The 19537-nt window shown below is 42.5% G+C and overlaps 1 protein-coding gene across 8 annotated transcripts in view; it reads left to right on the plus strand.

The window, feature by feature from the left end:
• Positions 1-19537, plus strand: part of LOC124302324 (insulin-like growth factor 2 mRNA-binding protein 1) — an 81536-nt gene that overhangs the window by 19196 nt on the left and 42803 nt on the right. For 2 of the 8 annotated variants that reach the window (XM_046758383.1, XM_046758384.1), the window contains exons 3-4: positions 1847-1910; positions 7437-7493. In XM_046758383.1, the coding sequence (XP_046614339.1) occupies positions 1847-1910; positions 7437-7493 (121 nt within the window). Of the gene's footprint in view, positions 1-1846; positions 1911-7436; positions 7494-16963; positions 19335-19537 lie in introns of those variants that run through there. The other 6 variants (XM_046758388.1, XM_046758389.1, XM_046758390.1 and 3 more) reach the window with 6 other exon arrangements.

A 19537-nucleotide genomic window follows, 5' to 3' on the forward strand; every position in this document is an offset into this window, starting at 1 on the left:
GAAATCCTTAAAATAGGGATCATTTTAGACCGGCCACGCTGTACCCCCCTCCGCCCCTTAATGGACTCCACGGAGACAATTACACTACTCGCCAGATACTATTGTACAAAACTTGCCGTGTTTTGCATTTTAATTATACAGAGATACAGCAGAAATGAAGGTATTACAGGAACTTGGCGATCGAATCGAGTTGTCTAAAATTCTCAGAACCAAGGTAATGAATTGCTGTCACTTCGGCACCTCCCTCTCCTTGTTGTTTTAGGTTGGCCTGGGTCAGGTTCGGCCGGGCTCGGTTTCATTCGATTCTCCTCGACCATCCCGACGCTTAACAAACAGCCGTTTGAAGGGAAACGGCGCTGCGAGGTCAGGCGAGGATAGGAGAGTTGTAAAGAGAAAGGGCGGAATATTTCAGATTCCTCGACGCCAGGTAAGCACTTGGCAGTCGAAGAGAGAAAATAAGAATGAGACAGAGATGCGCTCATACGCTGACCTGCGAAAGCATATCTAGCGGTCTGCCTACCTGCTCTCCACCTGCGCGTGAGGATTCATCGTGAAATTATATGCCAAAAGTAATCTCTATATTTTGGTAAATAACCTGGCGAAGAGAAAGAAAAAGTCGAAAAGTAAGAGGCGAACTAGAAGTCGACCGAGGGGGCGATGGACGCAGAGAGCGATGCGGAATTCGGGTAAAACTGCGGACGGCAAAAATGAGATGGAAAACTGGTTGTCTTATTGTTAGAAACGGATAATGCGATGCATCTAACAATAAGGGACAAAGAGCCGGAGGAGAAGGGTAGTTGTGGCGATAGTACCCAGTAGCAGCAGCAGAAGTGGATATAGTACCCGGCGCAGGCACTCTGTTCCTCTCGGGGCGAGACACCTGGCGCTAGGAAAGGAAACCCCAAAATGGAGGGTGAAGTCCGACAGCGTGGTGCGTTCACACAACCTCTTGATCCTGATTAGAATATTACCAAGTAGAGATCTCTCGCGTGAGCGCGATTCATGTGAAATAAATCCAGTATATCCTTTACGGTACAAACCAAGTGCTACTGGGCCAGATACAGGCCGGCACACATACCCTGTGACAAAGGGTCGTCGTGGCGTACGTGCATGCGGTCGCTACACCTAGCGAGGGTTAGTTATTCCATCACTGGCGTCTAGTTTTCCTGCGGGGTTAGATTGGGAAACGCAGCGTCAAGGGACGTAATCAACCTGGGTAGAGACGAGGCATAAGCGCGGCGTAAACGCGTACCTATCTGAGAAACGACAGTACTTGTCCGTTCACCTCTCCCGATGAAAAAAAATTTACTTTGTCGATTGTCAAGTTGATTTCTAGTATACCGTTTCTCATCCCCGACTGCTTATACGCATCTATCTGTGTGTGGGTTTTTCGTACGCGGATAATGTATGCACGTTTTGAACGCTCTGCCACCGCGCCGTAAGCTAGCTCTTCGCTTTTCCGTGTGCACATGTACCTACGACAGAATATGGACGTATCCTGAAAAAATTCCAAGCAGATCATAAAAACCTGTCGGACTAGTCTTCGGAAATGGAATGCTTTCCTTTTCGTTCGACGCATTAACCAATACATGCCGTTAACGGTCCCCGTATTCAGGGTGAATAAATCTTATCATTGAAGAAAGTACGCGTGAAGGTATTCTTGAAATTTACGTATTTCTTTGCGTTCGTTACATTTGATCGCACGGCTTTTGTCACTGGAGTGTACTGGGTAACTGCAACGTCTCTGTGCATGTACACGCATGTAAGAAGTGGCATCAGTTTACTTCCGAAACATTTCACAGGCGGCCCAAGTGCTATTCTAAATATTTTGCTTCACCTGTTGCAGGATACACGTATCTCGGATCGTCGCTGGTCGTCGAGCCGTCCGTAGCCAGCGGTGCCAAGAAACGGTAAGGAAAAAAAAGTAACCGTCAAAAGATGTTTCTGGTGGATTACCTTCTCTTTGAGAACTGTCCATTATGATTATGCCTCTTTTCCTTTTTTGTTTTTTTGCGGTACTAGAATTTACTTGTTTCGTTTTTCAGTATCCGTGCATGTCTCGCCTTAGCTATAACGTATGTCAGAGTTTATATACGAAGGTATATCATGTTTCTTGCAAATTGCACAAGGATTTACACTGGCGGAAGATTAGGTAGAGGTTTCTAAAAATATTCACTCACAAAATGTTATGTACGGAAGAAAAAGAAACGAACGAAGTTATAAGTACGTAGTGAGAAAAAAAGTTGTTAAGCCAACCGAATCCATTTAGTTGGTTGAAAAGTTGTCGATTCAATCATTATGTTGTGAAAATTAATATACTGTAGTCAAAGTAATAAGTTTTGTCAATTCAGATCAACCAAACGAGTTATTTAAATTATACGGTTGATTTTATTGAAAATTTGACAGTTCCGAACAATATCTGGTTGTGCTAACTGAAACGACCCGGTTAAAGAAAGATGTACCCGTGGTTGAATGCATGCCATCGCTTCCACCAAATATTTCGATGTCATTGAAGAATATGTTATAGTAATTGGCGGAATCAAATTTGATCTTCTTGAATCAACCCTGAATTGCAATTACACACATTGGTGAATGCGTATTGTTGAATGAACTAAACGTGCCTTTTGTCAGAAAGTTTTAATGATTGGGGGAATTAAATTAGGTTTCTTACCATAAAGAGATCTACATCTTGTAGGTGCCACTTGTTTCGTTGATCAAACTCAGTAAATAAAATTCGACCAACTGCGAATACTTTGGTTGATAACAACGAAATTGTTTTCATTTCAAAGTTTCAATGAATTTAGCCAACATCACGAATAAGCTAATAAGTTCAGCTACATTCGAATATTTTTTTGGTCGAGGAAAGAAACCATAAAGGTCCAATGCATGAAGCAGCTAGAAAAACATAAAATTAATGAGGTCCAAATTTTCCGTGTTTTGACCCAACAACATGAAAGAAATATTTATGTCGAATGAACATTTTCTCGATTGGACGTATTTTATTCGCTAACTGAAATATTTCATGGGCTAATTTAATACTTCTGGATTGTTGGAATACTGATCGAATCCCAGCGTTTTTTCACAAAATCTCTTAATGCCACCTCGCAATCGCTTCGTATCATTGAGATGAGCAGGTATAGCTTGCAACCTATGTGAGAAAAAGTTGTTCGAAAATCTGTGCGACACTTTGGCGTATTGTTTACAGATGTGAGACTATAATAGTGTAGGAAACGGCAAACGATGTCCGGTTTGAAGCTAGAACACATGGGTGCACCGTTTTATCAGAAATTAAACATGTGTTTTCTTCGACTTGCGATCAATCATAAGTACTTGGTGCCTGCGAAATATATAGAAATTTCCTTAATTAAGCTGGAAATGTCCATCTTATTTTTTATCAGAACCACTCCAAATGATTGTCGAGGTTTTCTCCAACTATGCATTTGTTCCATCAACCAAGATCGAGCAATTTTAACAAAACATTTAGTCCCGTCAACCGAAATTTATAGTCATACTAACAAAACATTATTCGCTTGACTTTTGTTTGTCTCAACCGTAATAAACTCGTATGCAATTGCACTTATATGTAAAATAATCTTGTCACTTTAGCATCGTACAGACAAATGAGATATTTGCAATTTCGCACATGTACGAGAAATAAAACAATATGATCTAAGCTGACCAAAAACAGCATAAAAAAAATTTCAAATGTACCGGCTCGTCTCTTTAGAACAGTCAAACGAAAAACAAAAACCCTTTAATCCTACTCATCTGTGACCCAAATAACAAAATTTTTGAATTATTACATCCAACCATAGAAATTTACCATACAAAATGTAAACTAGCCTACCATTTCCCATCAGAAAGATACAAAGGCAAATGTGTGATATCATTTTAAAGTTTGAATTTTAGGCTTCAAAACCATACAAGACGATTCCAGTAAAATTAACGATATAAAGATTCATGAACGTTTGCAAAATCACAGAAATAAAATCGGATTAAACAAATTCTCACATTTCTCGGTTTCAGCACGCCTACGGAACGTATGTAACTGTTGTTGGCATGTTCGCTTTTTCCCCTTTAGTACATTAATATTGAACTGCACGTAGTGCTATTCACCGACGCTTATTTGAAACAATTACCGGTCCATCGATAAAAATATTCTAGAATAGAGATTTCTTACAGGTAGCTGTACGCTAGCTTGATTATGACCTGCGTAGTTTGATGTTGAACATTTTTAAATCCAAGCAAATAATCATTCGCTCGTGTAAGAATAATTACTTGCAGTACTCCTGTTTCTACAGCTTTGCATTGGTTGTACTTCACGACTGTTAGCTTTGCATTGGTTGTACTTCACGACTGTTAGCTTTGTATTGGCCCAGTTTTCCTTTAAAGTGACAGTTGTTTGTTGTAATGGATCTGCATTTATTTAAAATTCGTTTGATGTTTGCCGAATTATTAAAAAAATTTGCCTTCTTTCGAGGTGCTTTCGTTAATCCCCAGACATTCGAAGGAAAATTTTATTTGAGAAAATGTAAATTTGAACAACTGGTGAATTTGAAAAATTAACGACGGAGCCAGGAATCGAACCTGGAATCTAGCGATGCTTTACCGGAGACTTACTCCACTAGACCACCTAGCCGCCTTTTATTTTTGTAAATTTTATTTATTGAAAGGAAAGTTTCGAAGTTAAATGAATTGTGTTACGGTTTAGCCAGGGACTCAAGTTGAAACCAAGATCTTGTGGTTATTCAAATTCGTTCACTGCAAACTGCATCCATACTCCCTCGGTGAGTGAGTATTTGGATTACGGGGAAAAAAATTGTATTCTTAGCGAGAGCGAAGATGGTGGTGGAATGTTTATCGGCCGATAACCGTCCCCCGTATAGCAAACATCGCCTCATTCCCATCACCGGCCGCCGCGTTACCATTTAGTGCATCAGTAGCTTCGTCGATGGTTGAATTGGCGAATTGCAAGGGACCCATTGCCGGGTGGTGACACGAGTTATTCGATGATCATTCTCGGGGCGTGTGCGCTGCTGAACGAGTGGTCACCTCGGCTCAAAGAAACAGGCTCATTTATCCGCAACTCGTATAAGGTACAGTTGAAATATAAGGAGCGGTTATTATGATTTCTGTCGTGACTGCACAATAAAGCCCGAAGTGTAGATGTCTCATTTGAATGACAACGAGGCTGCACCGGATTGCATCGCGGTGCACCAGGGTGCAACCCTAAGCAGCGGCGCATGAGTTGGCTCAAAGATGCAGGTTGATACACAATGACCGGCACAGGTAGAACCTTGCCTTACCTTGGCGAGCCATACATGCGGAAGACGACGCGCGCACATCCCTCGTACTAGTTCGACCTCCTGCATCGCCCGTTCCATGTCCTGCGCGCACGCATGCATACGTAGGTACGCAGGTACGTACCTGTAGGTGTGGCTACGGTGCACGTGGGTAAATACGGCCGTGGCCAGAGCGCAGCATCTGGTACCTGATGCATGCAGTCCGCGTCGCGGCAGAGCGCATGCCGTGCAACTGCACCGCATTCACGTGTGTGGTGACCTTTCGTCTCTCGCGCACTCGGCGAAGCCTCGGATCTCTCTCCGGTAACCGGGCGTATGAATTGCCTACCGTTGCATTTGGCGCGTGCCAGCCGCGTGCGCCCCACCCCCTGACTCCCCCATCCCTCCCTATGCTTTATCCTTTATCCTCCCCACCCGTTATACCCCCCTTTCTTTCGCCGCTGGCCCTGTCCTACTTGTTCAGTGCGAAAGTACGACGGTGAGGTGCATCGGCCACACTTGTTGCGTCTCTTCCGCATCGACTTCGCCATTTCTTAATACCGGTCAGCTTTGCCAGAGATTATTGCTTGAGTCTCGACACTTGATTCGGTATCCGGATTATTTTGAGAAGAGGCTCGCATCGAGAGGTGAATAATTGCTATGCGTTTCTAATTTTTCACACCTGCGCTTCGGATCTGACCTATGAGCACTCGGACACTTGTATTTTCCTACTGCAAATGAAAAACTAAATATCTATTTCAAATTTTATACCCTCGATGCAACTGAGAAGGCAATTCAGATCTTTTCGTAAACACGTAATTCAAGCACGTTTTTCATGAACTGTGAACTGAAACTGTTTCCAAATCTTGCAGCCGTTCAACGCGTGATATAATACCTAACAAAAGTGTAGTGATATTCGGATCAGGTTTCCGATTACTTTGACAAATAATATACACCCTTATGTACTTGTTTATACGAAACGTTTGGCAGAGATTAGGATCACAAAATCTCTTTTTGTATACATATGTCTGAGGTCGAGAGCAAAGAGGTTTCAACGTTAACGTACCTACATAATGAAAGGCGAAATGCAAACAGAAACTGGACCGGCAACAACTTCTTACCTCCAGATACGAGTTGCTGCTTTCGAAAACCGATCGCCCCTTGAAACCTCAAAAGCTTCTTTAGACCCAATGTTTACTCAAAGTATTGCGCAGTGGCACAATAATTGTCAAAAGAGCCTGCAAACCTGACGCAAAGCAAAATTATGCGTGAGAATCTCACCCGGCTCGATTACAATCTTTGTTCGGAATCAGTTTTCGCCATGGTATCTTGGTCACTTTATTTCTCAAATTCACAACCTCGGTGTATTGAACACCCGTCGTTCGACACAGGCGGTGAATTGTACCTGCAGTCAGACGAAACTACTCTCAGTGATGGTTTCTTCTTTGTTTCGTTCAACGCGTCAATAGCCTACAATTCGCAGGTTTGATAGTTTCCGTTGAACACAAACATATGTGAAATAAGTAACTAACACCTACAGGTGCGGTCAATTGTGCATATTGCGGGAAGTATTCTACACTCTAAATTCTTCGGGTTGCTGAAGCCTGCACCCTGAATCCTAGATATTATATAATAAATCTAGTTCCAATATTAATGATTGTGCAGTTTTCTAACCTAAACTGTGCACCGATATTGGTAATTTTTTTCGAATCTTCTTGCAGGTATAATCATAAAAGGCAACTATAGAAAATTGCAACAGTTATATTTTTATTGAAATCAGATTAATTGTTCGCTTTGTAATTAATCATTTTTTTTCTATCAGATTCATAATCAGTGAGACGTTAATTATTATGTTTGAATTTACAAAATGAAAATGGTTCGATAATTTTGTTTGACTAATTGCTTGAATTTGTAAATGTGGTTATGAATTAGCATAACCACAAGCTAAATTTTATTATACCTACTTTTTTCTTTTCACCTGCCGATTTTCGGACCACAATTGAATTTCAAGGGCCGTTATTATCACGCAGAACTAATCGGGTTGGAAGATTCGAAAGGTATGAGCAACGTAGCATATAGACGTGGCTTTGTAACTCCCATAGATAAAATCCCATATCCTCACATATCCTACATATTGTATATTCCTGCTTACAGAGGTAGCGGAACCGCGCTGCCAGAATCTCCTGTCGACCAGGTCGGAAATGGATGGAGGTGAGTCCGACGCACTACTGCTTCATTCCCTTAGTATCGAATTAGGTATATACTGTATTGCATAAAGATAAGCGAAGTCTACAGATTTGAAAACTTTAAGTATCAACAAGTGCTCAGACTGTAATGCCATTGACAAACATCGCCGGAGAGTTCATAATTCTCATTCCTAGTGTGAACGGATTCACCATAGCCGGTGCAAATCATGGGTGTTGAATTATCGGCTTACGTTAATAATACGTTTGCGTCCTACCTTAAACGCCCGGTCTCGACGCTAGTAAAGGTAATCATCGTGACTGGACTGGTGGGAGTCCGGTAATTGCCGTCGACTCTTTGGGAATAGAAAGCTAAACGCTTCGTCGCGCGAAATCTTGCAAGTAGAAGTTCCGTCCAAGTGAAAAGGTCAAGGCCACGTCCGTGAGTTCCTCTAGTTTCCAAAGCTAGGCGAACCCCCGGCGCCATAGCATTCACCTCCTCCGCAACTGGTGGTACCCGATGTATAGTCTATCCAGGTTTCCGCTCATTAATTATTCTACCGACCTGAATACCTATAGCTTTTTGTGCTTCACCGCATGGCAAGATGATTTCTGTTTGCAACGAATCTGCAGCTTTCCGCGTAGCGCCTTACGCCTTTACTCTCACCGCACTATAGCAATCCTTGTATGATTACCGCACGTGGGGTATTTTCCCAGCGAAAAACTTGGAGTGCGAAATCCAGCGAGAGCTAGAACGTTTGGACACTATATTGATTGGGCGAACCTTTTTGCGCCACTCGTCATCCTCTACGCACGTTCTCTCGTTGTTCTTAATGGTCTCTTCTTGCTGTGTTCTAATATTCAGAACCGTTGCAAACGTTAATCGTTAGCGTTCTTGTTTTCTTTTCACTTTCCCTTCCTTTTTTCCTTCTATTCGTCACTTCGTATAGGAGCATATTATTGCCATACCTATTAGTAATCCGCGCACAAAAATAAATTTGTAAAATATACTAAATATAGAGATCAAATACGGCGAAAGAAATATGTTCCTGATTCGAATGAATGTTACCTCAATCAAATTGTTGTTCTAGTCACTGTTTAGTTGAATCAAACGACATTTCTTTGATTCCAAAAAACGTTCCCTTCAACTGATTTGGTAAATTAAAAAAATCCTTTCTCCGACTGTATTATGATCGGCTTCGGTATATGCTTCATGTCTGCATGCATAAATATATTATACATGAAGACATACACGATTATACAGCAGAAACTTGTTGTTATCAACTTCTTGGGTCTGGAGTTTAAAGCAACGAGAGAGCTTCGTCGTATCCAAGTGTGAAAATGAATCGTATACGACACGTTGCCAATGGTTACGGGAGCGGAGAGACCCTGTCCACCAAGGTAAGTTGACAATAACGAGTTTATGCTGTATGTTGATACATATATGAAAATATACATGTTCATTAGGGTGTTGCACGAAAAAATAATTGGCAAGTTTCCATCGTGGCACCCTCTGAAAAGTCTGTTTCGGTTGAAAGAAAGATTCTCTCGAAAGATGAGCGTTGTACGTTGCGTTTAAGAGAGCGCTCATTCGATTTTTCACTTTTTTAGAAGAAGTTGATGAGCGCCATCTCAGACGTAACGTACAACGCTCATCTTCGGGGAGAATCTTTTTTTTAACCAAAACAAACATTTCAACGGGTGCGGTGATGGAAATCTGCAAATTATTTTTTCGTGCCGCACCCTAATTTTCAAACTGTGCGGGCCAAATGTTGTGGCTGATGCAATTGAAGTAACGCATTATTCACAGTTTTCACCTCTACGGCCTCCCACCGAACTCCATTTCATAATCGGCCTTTGTTCACGGCTATGTCTTCACTCAACCCTTAACCGGTAGCCGCCTTGTCTGATCAGCTTACTTTGTTGAGCAATTAATCAATTATCTCCTCGGCCGAGTGTGACGTCGCGCGACCGTTCTTCTAGCTTTCCTGGATTTCTTTTCGTTACGAAAAGTTCCAACGATGTTTGAGGTAGCTGACGCGTACTGCCATGTGCATTAAGCTTTCTCGTACTCGTGTATAAAAATTTTAAATCTTCCCTCGTGCAGCGGCGAATGGAGCTGAAGTTTGAAAAATCCAAACCCAAATGTGCTAACAAAGCGTCTGCAAATTCTAAGGGGATCCAAAGGGATGTAAATATCTTCAATGACTTCCAAATGATATATTTAAAAAAAATTTGGAAAAGTAATGAAAGATATACCGTAATGATAGACAGAAACCTTCATTAGAGCTAAATGAATTTATTTGTAAGAGGAAAATCCAATCGGATTATATTATCGGCATAAAGTTAACACTTCTAAGATCTCGAAGTCTTGTAGGGCTGCACTCAGGGAAAAGATTGATTAATTCCAATCAAATGTGTTTCAATCAAATAAACACAATTTCAGTTGGATCAAAATTTATTCAATTGGAACACACTTTATTTGTGTTAACCAAACTTCTCTCGACTTTTCTCTTCGTGGATGTGACAGATCACTTCGAAGATGGGTAGAAAAAATTTCCTTCGGTAGGGTGTGTAATTACGATCCACAACCCGATGAATCGTAATCCTACCGACCTAGACATAAATACCCTGCCCACTGAAACAATTCTTTCGACACGACGGCCACTTCGAGTTTCCAAACTTCTGGAAGTAGAATATCAATTCAAATACCGTCCGACTCTACCAATCGTTTGTATTTACTACAATCATTGCTCGATTATCTGACGGTAAATCAGGTTTCAATTACAACCAGGCTGATCTATTACCACGACAAGTTTATATTGCGTTTCAAATCGACAATGTGGTCTAGTATTGTTACTGACAAGAAGACTATGGCAATGCATCTGAATAATATGGAATATTAAGATGACACAGGCCTTTCGTTAATTCATTTGATTGCAGAAAACTGCGAGTTTTCTAATCTAGCTTTCACTTGACAAGGGGCACTCTTCCTCAAGATGACCACGAGTCTCTTGATTCAACTACGTTATTGACTATATCATCGATAACCACTTATCACGCTTCAGGGTTTCGGCGATGCTGTTTCGTTTATCCATGTAATGGGTAGCAGCTGAGTATTCCGATCCTGGTCATCCCGGAAATCGGGTAGCATTCAAGTTAACTAGGTGCAAGCAGCATTCACACTATGACCGCGACACCAAGGGTCAACCCTGTTACACTCCACTGACCTGCATCAGCAATTGTCATCGAATATTGCAGGCTGCTGCGACATTGTATATTTGCACCATATTTTTAATCCGCTATATATAATCGGATAGGTATACGACGGAACTGGACGAGCGCGGATCCGTGTAGGTCCTGCGTTCGTATGAGCCTACCGTGTACTTCGTTCTTGCCCCAGCATGGCCTTGGCCCGTCTTCTCAAGTACAAACGCGCGTACGCATACGTGCGTGTGGAGTCGTATGGGTGCTATTTACACGTGTCCACATTCTAAGCTCCCGTTGAAAGCTTCCCACCTCTTCTCCCCTTATCCTCTGTTCTCTCTCCCATCAGCCCTCGTCATCCCTTCGACCCCATCCCAGGGCCGCGTTCACGGTGTGTCTGTGAATCCATTGAAACTTGAGCGGCTTCCGTATTCTCTCTTCGACGTCCCGTTTGTTCGTCCGCTCCATTCCTTGTCTACTTTAGTTTAAACCAACGGCCAAACTAGGTTACAACGAACTCTTTCCGGCAACCATGCATAAATGACACCCATACGCCTTGGCAAATACCTGTATTTTAATCCCTATGCCAAAGAGATGGGGGTTCAGCGTATTATATAATAAGGTAGGTTTAAACATTTCACGGTGAAAAATCAAGATAACCAACCGCATTGGATTCCTCCAAACCGAAGTACATTTGAAGCCCCTGACACCTCTACGTAATAACTTGGTGTGGCCGCAACAATTACGTTTTTTACAAATCTCTAATTTAGTGTCAATACTTGAGTTGAGTGCCGTGTATATACAACTTGCACATGACATTGAAGGAATTATGCATTCAGAGTTCAACCAAGATTATCACCTTCCTTCGACATCACGAAAAATTCATTCATTAGCCCTACTAATTTCTTTAGGATATAAAAAATTGTGTCTACTCGCATTTTCTGTAAGCAGTAACATGTATCACGGAAAACTGATTCTTGAATCTGATTTCCATCATACTTGCACCTTAAGAAACATGAATTCAATCAGTAGTGCGTAATACCGTATTAAGCCTGGACTGTAGAAGTACTTCCTGATCTTATCGAACCCCAAAAATTACCTGCGATTTTCGATGTTCGTAAAGCATTTACAAAACTTTCAAATGACCGTGAGGTAGTTCCGAACTGCAGGTGACAAATACAAAGTATTGTTAACAAAAAGACTTGAATTATAATTCGCAATGAGAGTACAAAATTTAGTTCTCCGACCTCTTACCTGCCCAATTTGTACTTGCGTGCACGCTACGGGTGTCAAAATGGTAGATACGCAACCTCCACGGCCAGAGGACATGTTAATTTCTTACAGTCCTCAAGAAAATTTCACGATTGCTTACAATTTGCAGGACATGAAGGTTTTGCAGATGCAAAGTGGTGGGAATGCGATTCAGGTAGGACAATATCTTAGAAAATACAACATCCCGGGAACACTACTTGGCAGACACCCGGTTCTTTAGGGACGATTTTGTCTCGGTTGATCCTAGGACTCTTTGTTGGACCAGGTAGATGAAAATTTTCCCATTGGGTTCAGATACCCGTTCACTTTTATAGGGTACGGAAATATTTAGAGAGCGTTTGAAAAATAGCAAACCGAAAGTTCGGTCAATTTTCCTTACAGCTACGTGTATAGTAAAAAATTATAAGAATTATATTCTTGCAAAAAAATTACCACAAGCATGTACAGGTTGTTGATGCAAATAAATAAACACACACATTGTTTTTACCGTCAGTTTGCAACAATCAATCCGAAGAGAAATTCTGAAAATAAGTTCTCTGAACCACTTTAAGCGGACTCGACGATCATTCTTGCAAAGCCTTGCCTCACTTGAACTTGAAAACTCTCCAAATTAAGAAGATTAAACCAAGTGTTTCCGTACTTCACCACTTCTTTCGGAGGAAACAATTTACCGGGCTAGGCGATGCTAATGTCTGATCACCTTGTATAAAGCTTGTACAAACCGGGTTAGGCGAGGCAAGTTCAGGTCAGCCAGGTATACGACGAGGGTTTACAAAGAGTCTATGATTTTACGGTTCAGGCGTATGCATGCATGTATACGTGAAATGTGCTCCGCATCTAGGCATTTCCGTGGGCTCAATTCAGCTGCAGGCATCGTTATATACCCTTCGTTCAGCTCTGAGCTTCCTGGTTCCTCACGACTAGGTATCCCACCTTCATACCTACCTGGAACAGAGGTTGAAAATCGTGACCAGCTTTGCATAACTGGATAGGCGTAATCCGTTTCCCGTGAAGTATAAGTAACGCATTTCTTTCCCTTTTGCGCGGTTCACTTTTTCTTACTTATCACTCGAAAGATTCTGTTGCCACTCACCCTGTTCTTAAAACGATAGAATACGCCTTTGATTGGATGGCATTTATAATAGATGTATACCACTCCCTCAACCATACGATTCGGGCATGCATCGAAGCTTTGTTCTCTTTTCCTTTTCTGAGTCATAGATATTGATGACACCATTGTATATCCAGAGTATTCGGAGTACCTGCTGTCCTCTTTCTTTTCCTTGGTAAGATATTGTCAAAAAGCGGTGGGTAGTAGGCGTGGGCATTGTGTGTTGGAACAGCGCAAGCAGATGTCAGTTTTCGAGGAAAATTCTCGAACACAGAACACCATCATGCTTGCTTTGCACAAACGACTACAGCTTTTATGGTCGAGCTGAAAAATCGAATGTGCAGCTGATCGAGAAGACTAATGTTTTTCCGTTTATACACGCATGGAATCGTATGCACGCAAACGCTGTATATACCTTCAGCAATGCTTGCCAACAATCGAGGGAAAACCGCTGGCCAGAATACTGAAGTAAATATGCATACTGAGGAAGGGTATCTTGAATCGAGCTTTTGCAGGAACTATAAAATCACCTCGAGTAGCTCCTAAAGCCTGACTGAAGAGATTTTCACGGCATATAGGTATATGCTTCCTACAGGGATCAAAACACGTGTTCGCTCTGCGAAGCTTCCGCGTGGATTTTTATCTGTATCATCAATTGGTTGTCACGAAGCTATAAAAATACGATACGATTGATGAAGAATCCTCAGAAAAAGACTTGCACTTTGAATTTGGCCTTCGTCAAATTTTGTCAGTTACTGCAGAGAATTGGGCAATTATAGTACTTTGAGTCCGGTCCCTTTGGACATTCTACATCATAACCAGGGGCCATATTGTTCACCTTTTCGGTAGAGTATCTCAAGCATGACATTTGCTACTTGCTTAGTTGCTCGAGCTATAACGTCGATTCAAGATTTGATGTCCCATGGAGCCCGTTTTCAACAAACTCCCGTACTATACGAGCTCAGAATTAATTATGTATCTCAATAACAATACCGCACCACTTTGCAGGATTCTTCCGAGCGAAAGCGATTATCAAACTGGCATTATCGACATCAGCTTTGTTTAAGCTTTGGGAAAAAATGAACGAAAAACTTGATCTATGTACCTTAGTTACAGTACTACCTTGTAGTGATTTCTTAATTCAATCAAGGAGTATTTCATTGAAGCGATTGAGGCGTCAATACCATTTGAAATCATTTCCTTATCTCCAAATCCACACTGGAATCGGTAGTATTCAAATAAAATTCTACATTAGTAAACATTAAGGTAATCATTAAAGTAATCATTACTAGTAATGAGAAATCATTCAGGATTATAGGAATCTCTTTGTGATCTTAAGAAATCATATGAAATCTTAGAAATCATGAGAAATCACGCAATCAAAGTAAAATTCATTTGTCAGGTATAAAATGTAAATAATGACGAAATACGTAATCATGGTGTCAATTTTTGCTCCGGTAAAAAATTCCTTGACTTCAATTCATTATGGGTCGTAGGTGCGCAGCGGATACGGCGTCTGCAATGTGATTTGTGCCAAAAATTTCAAAGCTTCTTGTCAATGTAATAATCCGTGCAAATGATATTGCTCCGACGCCTTAGATTCACCCATTATAACGAAAAGAATATTACGATGTGTTACAGAATGAGCCCGCAACATAAAATATGATTAATAAAGTTTCCCATTTTTCCTGATGAAGTATTTATTGTTGAACAGACCGGACGAATGTTAACCACAACGTTATTCTTGTACGTTGTATTTGAACGAGGCGCCAATTAAGTACTTACCGTGGTTGACCACAATCTCTCATCATCCATCTTTGCACTCCACGGCGGCGGGGCCATTTATTTCATAACTGATTATAGAAAATCAAGACATTGAACCGTTACAACATGGTATTCGTAAACGAGAACAATGCTCAGATTATCCGATAGTGCAAGGAAATCATTTTTTTTTTTTTTACTCGTTCCCAGTCGACATCCCGATCTCGATAATCGTACTGAAATAATATTGTCAATATCAAGATTGATTGAAACCGTTCAAACGCGATGCAGGTCAACGGTTTGGCTTGAATTGTTCAAGATGCGCCTTATATGAGATCGAAGGAACAAGAAGCCTCTCTCACCATTGCACGTATCAACTACCAAGTATACCCGGTCTGGACCGTAAGTCGTTCAACTGCGGTTGAAAACTTTCGATTTCTAGTCGAGGGATCTATAGCGTCCCCCTCCATCGTTCACATTTGCCTTAGGCCTCTGCTGTAAATGGAAGCGGAAGACATAATGAATATTATCTAAAGTCCAAGCATGCACATCAATGGCTTTGCTGTAACAAATCATCCTTGCAACAAACACCTTGCGAAATTTGAGTGTAGTTATACTCAGTTCGTATTCATGAATGTGGTGGCCTGTACAACACATATAAGTTTAAGTTGCAGATTTCGTCGAAAGAGGCACATTAGAGACTTGTATATGTGGCTTGTTTACGAGTGTAACTCAGTACACTACTTTACTTAGCCCATTAGAACGGTATACGAAACCAAAACAAATTCGAATACAGGTGATGAGAGAAATTAATGACATTGTAGTCAGGACGACTAGGTGGTCTAGTGGAGTAAGTCTCCGGCAAAGCATCTTTAGATACCAGGTTCAATTCTTGGCTCCGTCGTTAATTTTTCAATTCACCTAAATATTCGAACTTTGCACTTTCTCTAGTACAAACACCGGCATAGTTCTAGAATACGATGAGCCTTGGAAGAGTCGTCAGTCATGAAATATTTGGGCCAACGCGGGCGATCCCCGATTACTCGGCCGTGGCTGATTGTGAGCTGCGTATTACGTTCTTTGTAGAAGCACATTATCTCAGAGGTACATCGCTTAGTTATGTGCTTATTGGAAAATTGGAGGAACGGGAAAAGGCGTCGGCACGGTTCTACAAGGCTTCAGCGTCGAGATCTACACGTATACGCACGCGATGTACTGCCTCCCAACACAGAATAAGTCGTTTAGCAATATGGTGAGAAAAGGTTTGCCCAGTATCGCTGCATTTGATGACTAAGAACTTGAAAACGTAGTCACACGCGACGCCGCGTGCAAACGTACCTCAGCATCGCATCGCCGTGCGCGCCGTGACTCGCGTTCGATGCCCCCCCCCAACCTCACTCACGTCGATCTCCACCCCTCGTCCCGCAATCCTAATCAACATCTTGACGATTAGCTATTTATTTCAGTAACGCATATGTAGAGAAAAAGGACACCGAATAACAACACGTACACCTCAATTCCATCTCAGGGAACTTACGGTTCTAGGACGAAGGATGAGCGCTTTTCTCCACTTCTCCCCCCTCCCCCCCCTCCATACCTGCTTCTCATTCCTCCATCTTTATTCAGGCGCCCGGGCAGTTTTGGCGGCAAGATCAGCGCCGCGCGTGTCACGTCGTATGACGCGGCGCTAGTTGCGGATTCGTCGTCGATGGCGCTCCGGTAGCTCAAGCGCGCGTCACCCAGCAGCATCGGCGTCGAGCGAGGGAGAACCTGCGCGTACTCACCCTGGCACTCGGGTGGAAGGGGCAATGTTCGATGCTTGCCGGCATCCGCTAGGCGGCACCACAGCTTCTCTCTCTGATGACGTGAGCATTTTCTAATCGGTTCGGCGCCGTAGGGGGGAGGTAGCAGGTCGCTTGGCTGCCCCTCAGAGAAGACAGACCACGGCAGCGCCACAGGGAGCTGGGGGAAATCGAGCGCGACGGGCAGGGGAGGACGTCGGTCGGGGCGGTCGACTCCCTCCTCAAGTGGGGGAAGTGAGTGAGGGGAAAAACGGGGGGGATGAGAAAAGTGAAAAGTGGGGGTAGCTGGGCGCGGCCTACGGCGCCCCGTTCGCTTGCCGCACACGATTATAAAAATAATATCAGTGTGCCGCGCTTGTCGCTAGATACCCTAGTACTACACTGCGAGAGAGGAGGCACACGCTGTCGTTGTCACACGGTGTTGCGCCACGGAATCGTTTTACCGCAAAAATCATTCGGATTCAAAATTCAACTCGATTTCCTTCCATTCCGAAGAAAAAAAGGAAACAAGACGAAAGAAAAATCAAGGTAAAAGAAGAAAGAAGAAGAAGAAGTAGAAGAAAAAGAAGTAGAAGTAACAGAAGTAGAAGCAGCAGCAGCAGCAGCAGCGGCAGCGGCAGCGGCAGCGGCAGCAGCAGCGGCAGCGGCAGCAGCAGTAAGAGACGAAGAAAAAGCTGAACAGGATAAGAAAGAAGATAATTCGAGGAAAAAGGAAGCACAAGAGGTACCCACAGAGTCGTGATAAATATTTTCGGACGGAAATCAAAACGAGAATCGACACGGTACGCGCGCGCGAGTGAGAACGCCACCCTTGCACACAGTCGCACGCGCTCGCACATACGCGCACACACGCGTATATACACACACACGCAAGAGAAACACACGCGTGCGCGCGCCCGCTCACACGCTACACGTATACGCACGGGCGTACGCATACATATACACACAAACACACAAAGAGGCGCGCACGCACGCACGCACGCACTCGCATTCAGAGAGAGGCTGGCCGAAGGTGTTTTGGATTTGTAATTTGGTGCTTGGATAATACGATCGTGTATCGCCGGATCGCTGGATCGCGAGGGAACCCAGTGAAGAAATTATCGTCGTTAAACCAGTACGCTTTCCCGCGATATCGCTGGCAATCCACCATTTTGGCTCGGTCGCCGCTACCAGTTGTACTACGGGCCGCGTTTAGCTCGCTGTATGCTCCGCGCCGCACGGTCAGCAATATTAGGTATAGAGCCGATTGACAAACTACGACGAGGCTACGTCGACGAGGCTCGATCGAATATCATTCGAGAATATTTCCAACAAGAAACTCGCGCGGCCACCAACGCGAGTACTGTGTTAAGGTGGACGTATGACGTGATTACCGAAGTGAAAGGGAAACGAAGGGAGGGTACGAGAGTGCAAGATAGATAAGGGGGAGAAAGGGATAAAGGGAGAAACAGACAGAAAGAGAGAGAGAGAGAGAGAGAGAGAGAGAGAGAGAGAGAGAGAGAGAGAGAGAGAGAGGAAGAGACGGAGAAGGAAGAATAAAGGAACGCGCGAGAGCGAGAGAAAGGTGAAAAGAGCGAGGAAGGGGTGAGGTGAAAAGGATTTCAAAGAGAGATACTTGAAGCTGGTACCTGTACAACGGTGTACCTGTGCTTCCCTCTCCATCACGTTCCTCCGACAAGACGCAGGACTTGGTTAATCACATACGTTAGCTTCGCACGCACCGCGTGTGTGTCGCCGCCGCGCCAATTCTGTGTTTCCCTCCCAATCGTAAGCAGACGTAACTCTGTTGGTCGTCGTCTCCAAAGATTCCACCGCAACGCAAAAGTGTCACGTGTTCCAACTGCTCTTTCCCTCGAAATTCCAATTTCAACGGAACACGCATTCGCCTGTGCATATGTGTATACACGCGTGTACATATGATTTCAAAAACTACCGGTAACTACCTCCTTCCTCCTGTGATTTTGTGACCTCGTATTATTTGATTTTAAACAAAAGACTGTACTGCACAGGGTGAATATTATTATTATATTATACTGTAGGAAGATTGAAATAAAGAATCCAAGGAGTACGGGAAAACGGTGAATAAAAGTAAATAGCAGATCAAAGGATAACATCGAGTGATGAAAGAAATTTTACATAATGAAGTGAAAATCAAGAATAATATAAATACCGAAAAATAGAGGCAGTATATAGTGTCTTGGCTCCAAAACTCCTAACACTGCTCGTTTACTTTATACATCGCGTAATAATTAGAAAGAAAAAAAAACCGTAATAACGTCACTCATATTGATACAAAACGACTTGGTTCGTGAATTTACTGATTAATTCCAAGTTAAACGTTAAAATACATATACTTTACTTCAGGTACCTGTAATTATCTACGGAAAAAAATCTGTGTTGTGTTTTTGTTTTCAGTTCGTTGCTAATAAATCCAGTGAGTGCCAGTGCATATTCTACCTCAAAGTTAGCGGCAGCTAACGAAAACTTGAATCAATTGAACGTAAGATATAAATTATATATATACATAGTGTATACATTATATGTATATATATATATAAATTTATACATCGAAAGGTTACTATTACTGTACATATTGTTTCGTGTAAACTTATATTAGCAAAAGAGCTATGTCCATGGATAAATTTGGCGACTCTGGAATGCTTCAAAAGGATATGGAACGATTGGATATCGAGGATCGCAACGGCGATGGCCAAAGGTAAACTAAAATCGTACCAACACTAAATACCCCTCCCCCCCCCCACAAAAAAAAATAAAAAAAAAATAAACAACAAAAAAAACACAACAGACAGAAAAAAATTCTCGCCCATATTACACCCACCCAATCAGGCCCGCGATATTCCAGATTATATACCTATAATATTGACTTAATGCTAACACGAGCTCGACAAAAAGCAGAAT

This window comes from Neodiprion virginianus, chromosome 4 (genome assembly GCF_021901495.1).
Source record: "Neodiprion virginianus isolate iyNeoVirg1 chromosome 4, iyNeoVirg1.1, whole genome shotgun sequence".
NCBI lineage: Eukaryota > Metazoa > Arthropoda > Insecta > Hymenoptera > Diprionidae > Neodiprion > Neodiprion virginianus.